The sequence below is a fragment of the Populus euphratica genome, unplaced genomic scaffold (assembly GCF_000495115.2).
Source record: "Populus euphratica unplaced genomic scaffold, PopEup_1.0 scaffold12.1, whole genome shotgun sequence".
In the NCBI taxonomy this organism is placed as follows: domain Eukaryota; kingdom Viridiplantae; phylum Streptophyta; class Magnoliopsida; order Malpighiales; family Salicaceae; genus Populus; species Populus euphratica.
In genome coordinates this window covers 2,466,711-2,484,626 of record NW_011499858.1, presented here as the reverse complement: position 1 = coordinate 2,484,626, position 17,916 = coordinate 2,466,711, and the positions used below count along the sequence as shown (strand labels likewise).

General features: G+C 34.8%; 3 protein-coding genes across 4 annotated transcripts; all 3 read right to left on the bottom strand.

Annotated features, from left to right (window-relative positions):
- Nucleotides 1-83: 83 nt before the first annotated feature.
- LOC105124067 (ankyrin repeat domain-containing protein, chloroplastic-like) lies at nucleotides 84-3,396 on the bottom strand. 2 transcript variants are annotated; one of them, XM_011023925.1, is made up of 7 exons: nucleotides 2,463-3,390; nucleotides 2,025-2,101; nucleotides 1,601-1,699; nucleotides 1,342-1,440; nucleotides 1,057-1,155; nucleotides 865-963; nucleotides 84-451 (listed from the first exon to the last, which is right to left on the bottom strand). In XM_011023925.1, the coding sequence occupies exons 1-7, from the start codon at nucleotides 3,175-3,177 to the stop codon at nucleotides 308-310; spliced, it is 1,332 nt and encodes a 443-aa protein (XP_011022227.1). In that variant the 5' UTR covers nucleotides 3,178-3,390; the 3' UTR covers nucleotides 84-307. The 2 variants fall into 2 exon arrangements, with proteins under 2 accessions (XP_011022227.1, XP_011022228.1); XM_011023926.1 differs by lacking the exon at nucleotides 1,342-1,440 and having other exon boundaries at nucleotides 2,463-3,396.
- Nucleotides 3,397-4,157: 761 nt separating this feature from the next.
- Nucleotides 4,158-6,933, bottom strand: LOC105124068 (RNA-binding (RRM/RBD/RNP motifs) family protein). Its single transcript, XM_011023927.1, has 8 exons — nucleotides 6,844-6,933; nucleotides 6,740-6,759; nucleotides 6,075-6,215; nucleotides 5,929-5,952; nucleotides 5,679-5,778; nucleotides 5,417-5,566; nucleotides 4,724-4,793; nucleotides 4,158-4,611 (listed from the first exon to the last, which is right to left on the bottom strand). Exons 1-8 carry the CDS (start codon nucleotides 6,844-6,846, stop codon nucleotides 4,409-4,411), a joined length of 711 nt encoding a protein of 236 aa, XP_011022229.1. The 5' UTR covers nucleotides 6,847-6,933; the 3' UTR covers nucleotides 4,158-4,408.
- Nucleotides 6,934-10,359: 3,426 nt separating this feature from the next.
- Nucleotides 10,360-17,212, bottom strand: PLDDELTA (phospholipase D delta). The gene is made up of 10 exons (XM_011023928.1): nucleotides 15,808-17,212; nucleotides 15,330-15,446; nucleotides 14,883-15,077; nucleotides 14,195-14,500; nucleotides 14,025-14,093; nucleotides 13,785-13,932; nucleotides 13,145-13,293; nucleotides 12,314-12,466; nucleotides 11,327-11,527; nucleotides 10,360-11,208 (listed from the first exon to the last, which is right to left on the bottom strand). The coding sequence occupies exons 1-10, from the start codon at nucleotides 16,774-16,776 to the stop codon at nucleotides 10,912-10,914; spliced, it is 2,604 nt and encodes an 867-aa protein (XP_011022230.1). The 5' UTR covers nucleotides 16,777-17,212; the 3' UTR covers nucleotides 10,360-10,911.
- Nucleotides 17,213-17,916: the final 704 nt, after the last annotated feature.

Sequence of the window (17,916 nt, the reverse complement as noted above, 5' to 3'; positions counted from 1 at the left end):
AATGACAATCAAAGCTTCATTTCTTTCCTGTTATAATACATATATATATATATATATATATAGAGAGAGAGAGAGAGAGAGAGTAATATCAGATACATATGGGCTGCCATTTTTTATCCAATCGGAAAGTGCCCTTGGCATATTTTTGTGGATTCTAGAAGATAACAATTCCTTTATCTGCACCCGTCCAATTCCTCCATACTAAAAGGTATAATCTTGTACACGAGGGAGCTTAAGTGATAGACCCACTGTCAGGGCAACAATTTCCTGCGAATCTTGGATAATGGGAAGATACGAAGTGGTTCCGTTAAAGCAGTTGGGAAGCTGAGGCGTTATAAGGATTTTTTGCCAAAGCTGGTTTCTTCGTGAACTGCTTCAGCAGCTTGATAAGCTCGTAGGTCCTTGTGTCTCTACCAGAAGAGAGGCAGAGATCGAGTGGTGTTAAGCCATCCTGAGAGGGAGGTATAAAAAAAATGTGATTTGTGATGACAATATAACGAAAAAGGACTTTCAAAAAATGGCCACATACTAAGATTTTCCTTTCATTTTTTTTTTTTTTTCATTCCCCAGCTATGAAGCTTTTTTTATTTTTTTGAATCCCCGTTTCATTTATTGACCATGGATCCTCCACATAAAGGAGGCAGCCGATTCTTATCAACCTATTGCTCTAAGTTTCAAACTCCAAGCAATTTTGTCTGTATCTCTCGATTGTTAGCAGTGGTGACACAGTATGCAACCTAAGCTTTACTATCATCTCAATGCGGTAAAGCACAGTACAAAAGCCAGAAACACATGCAAGCGGTGGTCTGATATCTTCCATGAATATTCATACGATGTGATGGTATGAGAGATTCCTAGAATTACCTTGTTTTTTAATGTCCTGTCCGCTCTTTTAATTAATAAAAGCTTCACTATGTCTGCTCTCTGGGTTTGAACAGCAAGATGTAGCGGCGTCCATCCATCCTGAAAGGGTAATAAATGAGAGTGTTCACCAATGAAGCATCGAAACTGAAATGGAAAAAAAAAAAAAAAAAAGTTTGGTTATATCATCCTCACATTGTCCTGAAGGTTTATATCAACGTTATATAACAGAAGAAGTTTGATAGCTGGAGCAGATGCAGTTTGAACTGCATAATGCATCAAGGTGGCACCCTCCTGTCAGCAGCAAGAAAAGAGAAAGATGAAGGCAAATACAATCTCATTAGAAAATGGCTGCAAAAAAGATGATGATTAGTCATAAGAGAACAAGTTGAACATGGTAAAATAAGATAAATACATATAATGATTGTACTGGCAGAAAAATAAAGTTATGATAGAGAAAGTCATTGCGTCAATGCTCACTGCATCACGAACAAAAGGATCTGCTGATTCTCTCAACAGATAGCTGGTTATAGCTTGCTTTTTGCATAATATTGCTCTGTGAAGTGCAGTCCAACCATTCTGAGGAAAATATAACGATCCAAAGTTCAAAACTGAGCAAACATGAAATACTAAGAATTCCAAGCATTTTTCATCCAATATGAAATAAAGGGAGGGAAGTGTATAAAACTTGATGGGACTGACAAAATCCAACAAATCAGCACAAGGCACTTCCACCTACCACATCCACGGCATTGATGTCCACATTGTGCTTCAACAACGCATCCATAAGGTGGAATTCTCCTGATGCAGCAAGCGTGTGGAGAGGTAGCCATTTGCTCTGCAGAGAATTCAACAAAAATAAAAAACTACAAATGAATCGCAGATTTGCGTAATGTATATTATCCAAAAAAACAATTGCACCATGTACAGCCTGTCATAACTTCTCCAAACAAGAAAGACATGCACGACCAAAAAATGCAGGGGGGGATACAGCTATTGTAACTGTAAGAAACTTCTCATTTAATTCCAAAATCAGATTGGAACATCAGCTAGCAGTTCGATAACTACAAATTGAGAAAGCAGCAGCTAATTATTAAACAACAATAAATATACATCAAAATCAAATACAGTGACGAGAGTGGTTCAACAGACAGTGAACTCACAGAGTTAGCAACTGCTAGATCAGGTACCCGCTTATTCAACAAAACCTTTTCCTCCTTCGTAAACAACTTGCGTTTACCTATTTATTCAAAAACACAAGGCAGAAAAGGCGATATGAATAGCAAGATCTTGAAGCTCACATGCAAAACATTGAACAAAACAAAGCAACATCAGCACTCAAATCCAGAATGCATCTCACACGCTTTAAGAACTAAGTAACATAAGGTGAAATAGCATCGAGTAACCCTAAGAGAATTAAAAATCATATTCTTCACAGCTTACACCAAATTCACACTAAAATTAACTAGTTTTGGATCAATCAAGCCAATAACAACAAATTCAATCCCTCTTATCAATAAACAAACAAACTACAATATCAACAAGAAAACAACAACCGATACAAAACCCAAGTTCAAAACTGAAAATAGAAAAGCAATTACCCTCAGATTTATGTTCGCCAGGCTCATAATCCTCACTGTTAAGAAACTCTCTAACATCATCTAAACCTCTCCCATAAACTGCCCATCTAGGATGCTTCCCTTTCACCCTCTCGTTAACAATCTCCTTCACTTCCACCTCGTCCTCTTTCATTTTGTCCTCTTCTTTAAAACTCTCTGGATTACCGAGCACAAGTGGCTTCAACTTTGCCAATTTTGCTTCTTTAAAAGCCTGATATTCCTCTAGATTCACACTCCTGATAGGAACCAACCCTTTCTTTTTCCTTTCGAATTTTTTATTATATTCCATTTCTTGAGCAATCTTTCTCCTTTCCTTTTTGCCAATATTAATCTCTGCTTGCGCATCTCTCCATTTCTCTGGCACCAAATTCTCTGCTTCAATTGTAGGAACAACCTTTTTTTTCTTTTTCTTGGAAGTTTTCAACTTTGGGTCCTCAATGGCATTTGAGTTGGTTTCCAAATATGGGTCTTCAAAAATGCCTTCTTCAAAGAGTAGACAGCCACCAATGGCATGGTCTTGGTCTTCAAAATTGTAATTTTGTATAGCGAATTGGGATTGTAGAGAAGATGAGAAAGAGTGGATTTTTTGGGAAAATTTCAGGATTTTGAAAGATGAAAACTTGAGAGGTGGAGGGAGAGATAGATGGGCGTGTAATTTTGGGGTTTGTGGTGGGTTTAGCAGAGCTGGGAATGACATTGTTTCTGCAACTTTGGAGTAAGAAATGGAGCTGATTTTGGTGGCCCTTTATACGTCCTCTTTCTTTAGAATTTGTAGGGGCTGGATTATAGCACAAATTAATGGGCTAATGGGGTGAGTTGAGACTTGAGACTGGCTTAACAAGCTTTGACTTTTTGTTAGTTCCCATTGTTTTGGGGGGTAGAGATTAGAGAACAAGGATGATTTTCATTCCAGAATCTTCATCCTCTCCATTTGACTGTTGTTATCACCAACTCGTTGGATTTGGGTCCATCTTACTGGTGATTAGCCAGCTGGATCTACTTAGCCATTATCATTTATTGATATTGTTCGAAAAACTAATTTCAAATAAATACCCATTTAGGTTCCAAATCTTGAAAGATGGCTAACATCGTTCCTTTCACATGTTGCAAACCATCTCCAGAGCCATCCTTTTTCTCCCTTACATTTGCACCATTCTTTCCACATGTTAATCATCTCACAAGGGATTTTTCTTTTTGGCAAGAAAGAAATGTAAACAAGGGGATTTTTTAATTAGTGGACAAATTATCTTCCATCAACTTCGGGGCAACCCCACAACGAAAAAATCGCCTTTCCACTTCTTGATGGTAACCTGAAATTTTCTGCGTTCCCAAGCTGAACGTTAGGGTGCATCAGCTGATGGTAACAATGGATGCGAGCTGCTTTTGTTCGCAACTGTAGCTGGCCACTGACAACAAAATTGAACTACTGACCGGTGCTTTCATTTGTACCTTTATTTTATAACACGGTATAATATGGAAAGATTGTTTTAAGGCAACAATCAAAAGACAACCATACTCTGACCAATTTTCATTTCCATGGCATTGCGAAGCAAAGCCATAAAAAAACGTGCTCACCATCAAGGTCATAAGCTACTGCAAAAAGTTTCAACTCTCAAGCATTGAACAACAATCACTCGAAAATAAAATACGCATTAATGGCTTACTGTTAAATAAAGGTTTGCCACCATAACAATCACGCAGAAGAAGCTCAAACATTACACAAGTCTCACGCATACCATCTTACTATTTCATATTACCCAGTCGTTCAAAGGAAAGAAAGTGCAGTAACAACACACAACTACATGTTTCTTGGAGGATGTAAACAAGTGAACTCAGATCTCACAATAAACACATAATTTGCTTAAAATTTAAGCAAATATTGTTACATCACCATGATTTCCACTTCACAAAATAACTTAAGGCCTGTCTCACCTAGAGCCTCTAGGAGAATAAGGGGACCTGGACCTGTCCCTCCGTGATCGTCCACCATAGGGAGAGCGCCTGGGAGAATAATCACGACCACCACGATAAGGAGAGTGCCTTGGAGACCTGCGATGGTCATCACGACCATAGCCACCACGATACCTACCACGATCCCCCCCACGATCACCACCACGATCACCACGAGAGCCTTTCCAAAAAGCAAGATAAGTTAGTAAAATTCAAGCAAGGACATGCATTGAAAGTGTAGATAGAGCTCTTTCTTTCTAAGATAAAATTACACATATACAATATAAACTTACCATAGTCCCTGGTATTCTTCAGCCCAAGATAGTGTCCTGGCGTTGGAGTTCTTGGCCGTTTCCTCCGTGACTGAAAGTTACATGAATCACCTCAATACAGCAAACTATGAAAAATGTTCAACTTGGACAAAACAAACTAGGTAAGTACAGAACTGAAACTTTCAGAACATATGCTTACCTGTAAAACTAAATAATATAAAAGCACACAACCATAAACATATTGTAAGGAGAAAAACTACACCTAGGAAGACAGCAAGGGGCAGGCTATCTACCAAGCACAACAAGGACAACAATCAGGCATATATGACTACTGTCTACTAACTGTTGGGCATGAAATACCATAAAGCCTGATTAGAAAGAAGTTGATAATGTCCGTTGATTAGTTGAGTTGAAATTGAATGCTTGATAATGTCCGTTGATTAGTTGAGGGTTGAAATTGAATGCTGATGTTGTATAGTTGTTGAACAATATAGTTGCTATGTTTAGTTGATCACTAGCATTTGAAAAGCTGTTTAAGCTGGCCATTGATCAAGCTGTTACACTTAAGTTGACATGGATGAACTGATCATCTTTGATTGCTGCCAACATAGCTGACGCAATGTGTTCTGAATATAACCAGAAAACTTCCAAGTTAAGAATAAAGATCCAATCAAAATGGGTTGGTGAGCATCACCAACGAGATAATCACATTACCTTTTCCACAGTGATATATCGCCCCTCCAGAACTGACTGGTTGAGATATTTCACACAACGATTGGCATCGTCAACATTGTCCATTGTAACAAAAGCAAACCCACGAGAAATGCGTGTCCGTGGCTCCACAACAAGAAAACAAGAAGCAACCTAAAAAATATAAATTCTCCAATAGTTATTAATTGATACAAAAATGGATGACAACCACATTTAATAAGAAATATTAATTATACATCAAACAACTGCCTTAAAAGGGACCAACCTTTCCCTCCTTTGAGAAATGTTCTTCAAGATCCCTTTCTGTGACCCTTGTAGACAGCCCTGTCACATATAGTGTATTTCCAGGATTTACAACTTCCGTCCTGCCATATAACCAACCAAGTAAAGATTAACATATAAATAATCTAAACAACAATGATGAAGCAAATACAGATCCACAATACACATTTGAGGAAACACCTTAACACATGTCTGTCATTCTAAGAAATTGCAATTTTAAAGCTGCAACTAACCTGTCATGATCTCTAGACCTTGATCTGTGCAGCGACCACCAACCATCCATGTAATAAAGCCATAAAATTAGTGTTGGATGCAGATGTGCATTAGTGCCACAATTACAAACCAGCACACAATAAGCAAAAACCCAGGATTACAGTACCTTCCACGACTTCGTGACCGTGACCTATGCCTTAGCCTTGGCAATGATCTTGATCTGGATCTAGACCTAGGCCTGGGCCTTGACCACGATCTTGACCTAGACCTCGACTGCTCTCTCCAAGGCGAAGGAGAGCGTGAATCCCTGGTATGCCCAGTTCAAATAACATCAACACAAAACAAAAAGGTGCAGAGCCAAATAACCATATATATCTAAGCAACACAAGCTTGGCGAGGTAACAAATCTTAATAAACTCAAAAAATCCAAACTTTAACAACATAAAGCCATTGTTTGTGATAGCAATGCCATCTTTCAAACCCTCCATATTTTTTTCAGATTCCTTAGATTTGCAGAAATTTGAAACCAAAACAAAGCCATAGCCGCTCTTAACACATTCCATTACATAAGAACCTGAAGTCATTATTTGTAGCTGTCATCCCTCCCATCAAACCCTTCAATATTTTTAAAATCCCGTTGAGTAAACAAACGTATATCAGCTAGCCCCAATATTAAGATTATCAAACAAACCTAAGATTCGTGACATTAATCATTCTTAAACACCTCAAAACACAAAACCCGTATCTTAAAACATCGAAAGTTAATGAAAACATAAAAATAAATATATAAAAAAGCCCTTAATCTATATTAAAACTAGTTCGAGATGTTACCTTTTGACTGGAGAATCAGCCTGTAAGAGATGGAAAAGATTAATTAGGTCTTTAAATTGTCAACAAATTACATGTATAAAGAGAGAATGAGAGAGAAATTTCACCATTGGAAACGATGAAGAAGCCGAGACCTAATAGGGTTTTCTTTGGTTTTGAATGAAGAGCTCGACTCCAAAGGCTTACTTAAAATAAAATAAAGGCAGAGAAATCATAGGATACTACACTACACTTTGATTCCTATAATGTTTCATATATTTCAATTTAGTCCTAATCTTTTAAAGATTCCCAAAGTTCATTCTATATTTCTATATTCTAATATGATGTTCCAATGTACACTTTTGTTTCTAAATTTCCAATCATATCAACATGAAGGATCATTTTGTTGATTTTTTTTAATTTTTCATATATTTTTAAATAATTTTATTGTGTTATAGGTGTAGTTTCCATGTTATAATGTGTAATAAATAACATATGTAATATAGAGTTTTAACATAAAATCTTTCATACTTGTTGATATGATCATTATATAAAACATAAATATGTGATCTGAAGGTAAAAAAAAAAGTGAAGAAAATCATGAAGTTTATATATCTAATAAACTTATTATTAAATAATAAAATTAAAAAAAATCAGTATAAGAATAAGATCTAAAAAAATTATCAATATTAATCCAGGTTGGTCTTTTGAACCCGTGACCTGAGTCACAAGAACAAAATGACCCAATTAAAAAAAATGATGCATAATCATAAATTAACTCAACATTAAAGGATAAAATTAGAACAAAAAAATTAATTTTAAAAAAGAATTCAATATCATAAATAGCAATTAAAAGAATAAAAACTAAACTCAACACTGTAAAAAAAATAACATGATATTTTTAAATTTTAAAAAGCTAATGTCAATAATGAGAATATAAAAGAAAAAAAGGGAGGAAAAGAAAAAAAAAGTACATAAAGCTCTTATCACGACTCTTCTATCAACAAGCATAGTATAATCAAAAAAAGTATGTCGCATCACTTTAAATGCAGCCGCTGACCGTAATGTGATACTATAAAAAAAGTTGCACTTGTTTCTAAAGTATGATGACATCACTACACATAGTGACATATGTATTGTACATGTTAGTTTATACTTATCACTTTTGACTTTTTAAATTTTTTTATTGTCAAATTTAATTCCTTAAACCTTAATTATTTTAGATTAATTAAATTAAATTTTATTTTGCAAAATTAATTATCAAACACTATTCTTAATTTATTTTTGATATCATGGAATCCTATTATCTAAGCAACCAAAAAAAAAACTTTCAAGTCTAATAAAAAAAATAACTGTGAAAAAATGAAATTAAAAAGAGAATGTGAAAAAATAAAATTAAAAGGAAAAAAATCAAGGGACCAAAACAAAAGGGTTGAATATTTCCCATGTCAACATTTAAGTCCCCAATGTTTGAAAGAAAAAAAGGGCTCAATACTTGTGTAGTGTTGAAATTTAATCCTCATTGCTTTAATTATTTCAATTTAGTTTCATTTAATATTTTTAAATTAAGGATAAATAATCCATTTTGTTTTTTTGACATTATAAGTAGTCAATATCAAGTCAAACAAAATAAATAACTAACTTTAATTTCTAATTAATCCAATATACATAAATGAAACAGAAAAATAAAAAAAAATACTATGTGAATTCATAGTTTATTCTCTCACAACACAAAGTACATCATTGAGCTCTTTTGAGTTTTTTTTTTTAATAATATAAGAGAGAAAAAAAAAAAAGCATTCATTTGAATAGATTATGATAGATATCTATCTAATTCGGTATCAAATTACCATCTCTTTATTTAATCTCATAAATTAAATATGTGAGAGTTGAAAACTTTTCTATCTTAAAAATAATCAAAAGCATGGGGTATAGATAGTCGAAGCTTCTAGTTTCAAATACATACACTAGAGGAAGAAGGTGTTCTATGGGCACAGTCTTGTTGAAACTTCGTCAAGCCACTAAGCATGAAGAAGTAAATGCCCAGATAATCACCGAGATTCTTTGAACAAAACCCGTTCATGACTCTAGCTGGTTCAAACATCAAACCTCAAGAAAGAAAGAAAACACTAATTTTATTTGAGCTCCATTTTATTAAAACTCAGCAGCTCCTAAATCGATGAACATTGAGAGTGCAGTGGCTTAAACACATCCAAAAGTCTATGGCCAAAGAACATTTGTTCACGTCCTGCATCTCTTTCTCCCCATCTCCATTACAGTACCATTCATGCTACGAAATTCCCACCAAAACTATGTTTGTTTCTTAAAAACTGGTTTTTAAAAATTAATTTTTAAATTTTGTTGTATTTATTTATTATTAAAAAAATTAATTAATGAAAAACACTTTATAGTTAAAGAAAAATTTAGTTTGATTTTTAAAAAAGTGTTTTCCTAAAAAAATTGAACGAAAAACACTTTCTGAAAGTTATGAAAAATTTAAAAATATTATATTATTTATTGATTATATTAAATTTGATCTTTAAACTTTTGATTGCTATATATATTTTGTTTTAAATACTTATTTTTAAATTTTATCTCTTAAAATTTAATTTTTATATTAACTTAGGTTCTCATTTTTATAATTGTTATTTATTTTTTTTTAATCATTTTTTTATTGAAATTTTTTATCTATCAAATTTGATCCTCATTATTATTTTTTTTATTTAAAATAATTTATAAAATATTAACTATTATTATTTTAATTTTTTTTATTTTTTAGATTTGATCTTTATTATTTTGATTATTATTTATTTTATTTGAGATAATTTATAAATTATATTTTTTTTTAATTTCATTCTTATTTAACATTTTAATTTGTAAAATTTGATCCTCATTATTTTAATTTATGAATTATATTTTTTTTCAATTTCATTCTCATTTAACATTTTAATTTGTAAAATTTGATCCTCATTATTTTAATAAACTTGAGAAAAATAAAACAGTAATAAGTTATTTTCCAACTTATTTTTCATAAGCTAACCAAATACTAGAAAGCATTTTCCAATTATTTTCCATTACACTACTAAATATTAAAAAATAATTTACTTTTCTGAAATTTACTTTTCAAAATGAAAACTAATTTTCTACAGACAGACAAGGACTAGAAAAATGACGTGTTTCCTCCATTTATTGCATCTTGCTATATTTGTGGCTTGTGATTCACCGTTGTGGGCCAGTCAAGTTTTTCATCGATATAAAAAAAAATACTAAAAGAAATTTAAAACTTAAGTCATCATCAACCAATTAATAATTTAAATAATATAAATAAAAAAAATATAACAAGAAGAAATAAAATAACAGAAAAAAAGGTAAAAAAAAATAACATAAACCCTTTAGAATATAAAAAAATTCAATATTGAAAGGAGAAAATGTCAATGAGTAATAAATTAATATTTAAACTGTGCAATAAAAAAACAAAATAATCAATTTAACCTCATGCAATTTGTTAAAAACAATTACCTGATAAGATGATAAAAGTGATCAAAATCACCTGATAAGATCAGGTAATTTTGATCTTATCAGGTAATTTTGATCAAGAGGCAATTTCATCAAATAGCTAGTAATCTGAGTCTTAGGCTGTAGGCTATAGTAATTTTCCCTTTTTAAAATTTAATTTAATAACAAATAGTATAAACAAGGCGTAAAAACAAATTATTTAAAGATAAAATCCCAGGGGCACAATCAAACATCCCAGTAACCTGGAAAATGCAATTTTGAACGGTCGGATGATTGCAGAAGGCAAAAGAACACTAACACCTGCCCGCTTGCCTGATATTGACATCAGCCACATCATTCATAAACTTGCAACACAAATAGAAAGCGAGCAGGAAATGTGATTAGCACTCCATTTTTTAAATGTTACACAGGAACCAGGCATGTACGGACTTGCTATGTAGTTTGTTCCGTTAACCTTCTCCCATCGAGGACAGCCTAGAAACCATTCGTATCAGCCAGTATTCACAGCGTCTCATCCTTGTCTCGCTTTCCACAGTGACATGACATCACAAACTTAGAGCTTCCCCAAGACATGAAGTAAAGAGAAAACATACCAAACATAAACCTCCACATTGAGAAACCCAGAAACATGCTGCCCATTTTCTTCATCGGTGTTGCATGAACACGAGATGGGAAGGGGATTATGTTGTTAACACATCGGGAAGTGTGGTGGAATGAGCTCCAAGCACCTTGCCACCAACATCTGGGAAATTCTCATGTCCAGGAAGTGGACACACCTTCCCATCAGCATCTACCAGCAAAGGATACTTGAGAAGATGTCCTTGCAACAGTTTGAAATTCGGATCTGTGAATTTCCTCCAGTTGTCCTCGGCAATTTTATTTACTTTCTTAACACAATGCAAATCCTCGGGCTCCATGAACAGTTCATCTATCCCACCAAGATGTTCCACCCATAGAGACATTCTATATCCATAAATCTGCACAAAAAGAAAAGAAAAGAAAACATTGTTCCATGCTGACCACCTAATGAGCAACAGCAAAACAAGGCCAGAAACAAGATTTTTCCTATGGCATGAAGAATGATGCCAAACAAACCTGTCCACGTGGATGTTTCTTCCTAGTAGCCCATGTGTGCTGGGGTTGATATGAGCCCATAGCTATCTCAGTGTCTTTTGACCCAGCCATGGATCTCTGGTTAATATTTGCAGATCCCATTATCACATACTCATCGTCCACTATCATTCCTTTTGCATGGACATAAATCATGAATCGCTGAGATTTAAAAGATTCGGAGACCTGATTGAAACAATGTGATTGTGAACATTATTAGGACTTCAATGCAGATAAAAAGTAAAGTCACACTTCAAAGATAAACTCAACTATCATACCCTTCAGCAAGATTAAATAGTAAGGAACAAAAATAAATATCATGGGGTCAATTTTTAAGGCTATAAGAGTAGCTGACATTTGTTTTAGTGAAATAACAACAACCGTGCCTTTGAGAAGCAGGTCACAGAAGATTTCTGCCTCAACATTTTCAGAAACAGAAAGTCATGATAGTTTTCCCATCATTTAGGTCACTGGACACAATCAAGAAATGAGATAGACATGAAAGAAAAATTTGCCTTGTAAATCTATGTCAGAAACTTGAAAAAATGGCAGCACTCTATGTAACCGGTATAATCCAGAATTGCCAGAGTATGAGACAAACAGGAGCGCAGAAACCTTTCGATATGCACCTCCACGCCAAAGGAAAATATGTGAGCTAAAATGAAATTTCAGAAGGGAAATTATTTATTTATCTTCATTGTGTTGACATTTTATTATGGCATTTGTTTACACAAAAGTTCGAAGTTTCAAAGGCCATATATTTCAGTCCCTATAAGCAACTTTTGGATTATAGCCAATCAGATACCGTGCACACCACTATCTAGGGTGAAAATTGGCAGCAAGTGCAGACGCAGCTATATCCATAATATATGTTACATAGCAGCCAACAAACTATTTTATACACAGAAAGAAAACAGGTAATGCAATGGTAAGGATGAAAAACCACAGAAGGATATAATCTGAAAGAATTACCATTCCACCATTAGCACTCGACAATTCTTGGGGAATTTCTTCTCGTTTACCAATGCAATAGAAATTGAGGTAGTCTAGAGGATGTGAATCTACAAGATCCATTGATTTAAGTTCCTGCGCAATTTTTTCATACATTGCTTGCATTGTCTGGCTCTGCAAAGTATAAACTTTCTAAAGTTAGCGACAAAATAAGATTGAATTGTTGCTCTGTTTCAACAGAAACCCTTGGCGTCTCACAACAATCAAATCCAACTTGCTGACAGAATCACTAAAAGAAATCAACTCACAGCCCAAAGCAATAGTCACCCAATCAGTGTGCACCAATTTTAAGAAACTCCTTAATAAAGCTGCTTTGGCAGCAAAATTTGAGTAACAGTTATTATTCTCTGTTATGTATCTAAAACCATGGTCTTGCCTATAAGAAGGATAATAACAGTAAAAGTAACAAAACAGCCGTTCTAGCTGCAAGTCACTAAACATCTCACCATGAAAAATTACCAATTGAAGGTATAGGAATTAAGCATCCCAAACCAATGGAATTGAAAATCAAATACTTCTTATTGTTTAAGGACAGAAAGAGGAAACTTATGTTCATGAAAGACCGTATAAGGTGAACCTATCCCATGTCACTAGGGACAAGGCATATGAGAAGTACACTATGACTAGAAGTGCTCATGAATAATTGCCAAGGCATATGAGCAGTACACTATGACTAGAAGTGCTCATGAATAATAAAAAGTTGACCAGGTTCCAAATATACAAGACGGTTCATTCTTGATGTCTGAACAAATATATTGATCTTTCAAGTCAACATAGTTGATTATACACTACCTGCCAAAAGAGAATTTCTTGCACAGTGTTGGTCTTTGGATCACCCTCTGGCCACAATGGAATGACAACATACACTGCAAATCTCTCTTTGGCTCTAATTTTACTAACAATCTTCAATGCCAACTCCATTGGAATTAGATTATCAGCTCCTACACATCATAAAAATGGAAACAACTTGAGAACAAAATGTGTGTGTGTGTGTTTTATCTGTGTTGTCGTGTGTAAAATGAAGGCATGTAGTTACAGCCATGATCGTTGTCCATAGAAATAGCAAACGGTTTCATTCAAAACAGCTTGACAATAACGTAAGAAGCAAAGGTGAGCAAAACAGAATTCACAATGGTGGTGGCTAAACTAGTGAGACGCTAACAAATAAAAATAACTGAGTTGTCAACTTAAAAAGGCAAACAAATAGATGAAAAGCCATAGAGGTTGTGGTAAAAGATATGAATTTGAGAAGGTCCGAAATCCAAATCTTATCAAGCAAAAGAACATCTACCAAGATATATTATTCCTAAAATCCAAATACCCATGCAAAATTTTGTATATAGAGGCTCTGCATCAACATGGGTCTCTTAAAAAAGGAATCCTAATCCAAAAAAAAAAAAGAACCGGTATAATGAAAATTTGCAATTCTGACCTGCATCCTTGTATGATGGCCATGCATATGAGGATCCAAGAAAATACTGATTTTCAATATATATGAAATGCTGAGCAGATCTGATGGCTTGTATGTATGCTGTTTGAATGCTTTTATCTACAACCAGATCTTTTGCAACGACTAGGTTCTGCAACACAAAATTAACATCAATAAAGCTATGTTATCTTTGGCTTATATTAAAAGGAAGAAGGAAAATAAAATGTTCAACTTGCTGTAAACCTGATCCTGACACTCATCAATAGTTTTGGGAAATCCTTTCAGTGATCCAGAGTCAATGGACCTAAAAATCTGCAAAAAAAAAATACATAAAAACAGGGTCAATAAAATGATGATGATGATGATAAAGGTTGTAATCTAAATGACAAAATTAGAGAAGCGTGACGTCCAACCTGGACATGCCAATTTTCAGGGCCTTCTTCACTGGAAACATATACTGTGGGATCATCAGGTGGAACTATTGTGGTTCCATCCTTTTTTTCAGAAAGGGGAGGACTTAGTATCCAAGAAATCCGTTCTATCTTTATCAATGAATCATCGCTCCAGTGAGATATTCTTTTGAAACGCAGTCCCAACTCTGTCCACTTTGTTGCTTTCCTCCAACGCTGCTCAAAGTTTATAAGAGCATCATATGCAGCTGGCCCATCAATTTTACAATGCAGGTCATGCCAGGGCTGCCTTGGTGCTTTGGTTCCAGCCTTTCATACATAAAAGAGGACAGTTGATGCAAAAAAAAGTGCAAAAAGAAAGAAGAAAAGAAAAGAAAAGAAAAGGGCATACAGCACCAAAGGATCTGGCAGGACAGTGACAGAAGTCAATAAACAGGAATTCAGAATATTTAGTAAACCATGCTAGTATTGGGGATGATAAAGAAAATATCACTTGAATGTGATATAAATTTCACAGCAACTTAAACATCAAGCACGTTGAAATTATAGGTACATTATGCGCTTGAAATAGTGGAAAACAAACCATAACAGCACCATTTGTACACTGTTGATCTGAATATAAATAGCAGATACCGAAAGTGAGAAGACTACTGAAACTAAAAGTTGATCATTTGATTTGTCTATCACTTACAGGAAATGTTGGATTGTGGAAATCATCCTGAAAGACAGTGTTGAGATCTTGAAACAGTCTATGTTCAGGAGTATCATACCGGCCATCGCAGAGATCAATGCCTCCTATAAATGTAGTTATCTTCCTGTTATTACCGGATGCTTGGGTGTCCACAAGAACACATTTCTGATGGTGCGTAAACATGGTTCCAACAATCTGGGAAAAACCACTGCACATCAATAAATTGTTCAAAGAGAAGCAATTTTGACCTCTCAAATGAAACCGAAAGAACAACCAAGTTTGTTCCACAAACCAAAACTTACCCATTAATATTTTTGCATACGCTAAATAGATGTAAAATAAAAACCCATTAGCCAAAAGAATGTGCATTGTTAAAACAACCAACACACTTAGCTGCATGTGCTTCTTAGGAGACAACAATCAACTCAACAATAAAATCAGGCTTGCCTGTTGCTTGAGAAAACTGAGCTTACTGCTGGCATATCGAGGTGCCAACACACAGGTAACAGATGAATGCTTGAAGAATCTTCTGGTTTCTTCATCGTGTGTTGCCATAACTCCTGCCTGTATCCCAAAATAGATTTTTCACATTATAAAACTATTGCAGACATCTTTCATTATTAAATATCACCACTGCTAAAATCATGAGGGGAAAAAATACAACAAATAGAAGTTGCATGTGCCCCCTGCCATCACATTACAAATTGGCATAAAATTTTAAAACCTTCTGACAAAATCTCCCCTTAACTTTCTACTAAAAGAAAGTGGCAACAATCACCCAAGTTAAACAATCATAATTGAATTATTTAACCATTCATCGCTCATTAACCAAACAAAACAAACATCACACAAAATAGCAACAACGGACCAAATAAACCCACATAATAATAAAAATCAAATAGTACTAATCAAAATCCTCACTTACTGTTCTAATCCCAAATTTATCATGAGAAGTCCTATCATCCCAAACCAACAACAAGACTCGCACACCTTCCTCGCTCTTATACTTCAGCAGCTCCCCAAGTGTCAAATCTCCACCTCTTGGCAATGGCCTAGTTGGTTCTCTAACCAACTTAATCTTATAAAAGACAGACCAGCCAACAATATAAATCATATGATGAGCCTCGGATATGGCATAACAAATATCCTCCCAGCACTTCTCTTGCTTAAAAACCTTCCCTCCATCAATCTCAATCTCAGGCAAGTCATGATCCTTCACATGAGCATCTTGATAGAGTGTCACATGACCGCCTTTCCGGACCGGGAAATAGGTACCCCTCACCCCATTTACTCCAGGATCACCTCCAAACCCATTCTGGTATAAAGGGTTTTTCTCAACAGGTGTGAATTTCAATTCCAGATAAAGAGCTGTGTCGGGCTTTGGTGGTTTTCCTGATGCAGCAATTATTGGAAACCATCCCTGAATAAACTGCCCCGCCAACACTGTTGATGCAGGTATCTTCACAGTCCCTATCAACTCTGCACCGAACAAATCATTATCTTTGACGTGAAATTCAATATTTTTAACAGGATGTGCCAATGGGATATTGAACCTTTGCTCCCAAACGGGGGTTGCGGCATTTTTCAACACGCGGGTGCGGGCGAGTGTCACCTGAGGGACTGTCACTGTCACGTATGCATCACTGGTGATAATGTGACGGTGGTGGATTTTCTTGTCGGCATCACTGTGGTGGCGGTGGCCGCGGTCGCGGTGGTCGCGGTCATGGTCGGTGGGTTTGGTGGTGGCGGCGGAAGAAGGGATGCAAACATTGAAGAACTGGCGGAAGTTCTTGGAGATAACATCCATGTTGGGTAAAGATCTGGCTTTAACTATGAGCAAGTCCAGGTCACCGTGAAGGTAGATGAGGTGGTTGTGACTGGAGCTCTCAGCCATTTTATTGGGCGGGATTTTTCAGAGATTGTGAAGAAAGGGTTTTAATTGAACAGGGAGGGTTATCATGCTTTTTATAGTAAGAGGAAAGGAGGAAAAAGGAAGGAATCTTCAAGGTAGGAGACAACCAGGGAATAGCGTTGATGGTGTGGTGGGTTTATTGCGTTTGCTTGTCACATAGAGCTGAGACCTCGTGACCCTTTGTGTGTTCTTGCTGTGTTATGTTTCTTCATTTTTATGCTACTTTCATGTCCAGCTTTTGGACTCGAACAAGAAAACGGAAAAGAGATGGCTTTTTTATTTAACCATGATGAAAGCAGCTTCACGATCACCCTTTCGTTTTCTCTCTTTCTTTTTGAGTTCCATCAACTACTTTCTACATGAACTAATTTATCAGGGATATTAGGACATGGATTCTCCTCTTCCATCTCTCAGCAGCTGATTTCAGTTACCCGGATCAGCGCATGAGACTTATTTTTTAAATTTCAAATCCACGTAATAAGATCTGGCTCCAGTCAAAGTGAAAAGCCAATTTTTTATTCAAAGAGCTAGAGTGTTGCTGACGAAGGTTGAGAGAGAGAGAGAGAGAAAGGATTTTTTTTTTCTCTCTCGAGGTGGGTCAGATATGGTTTGCATCTTAAATTATGAATTTATTATTGTTATCTGTTTTTGTTTTTAAAAATATGTTATAAAAAATTTATTTTTTATTCAAATTAATATTTTTAGATTATTTTGTTATATTAATATCAAAAATAATTTGTTTAAAATAAAAAAATTATTTTAATATATTTCTATATAAAAATTATTTTAAAAAATAATAATTACTATACAATCAAACACCTCATCATATCTATCATAATTTTCAGTACTAACTGCCTCGACCAAGAAGTGGTTGAGAGATAATGACAAGATAAGAGGGAGGGGACCTTGGGAGAGTGCAAAGTGAAAAGGCGCGTGTAAATGCTACGCACCAAGAATTACATAGATAGCCGGCCAGCCAGCCGTACAAGGTTGCTATTTAGAAATACAGGTTAACGTGTGTTTTTAAAAATTTTACTAAATTTTAATTTTTTATATATTTTAAATTATTTTAATATATTGATTTTAAAAATAATTTTTAAAAAATAAAAAATATTATTTTTA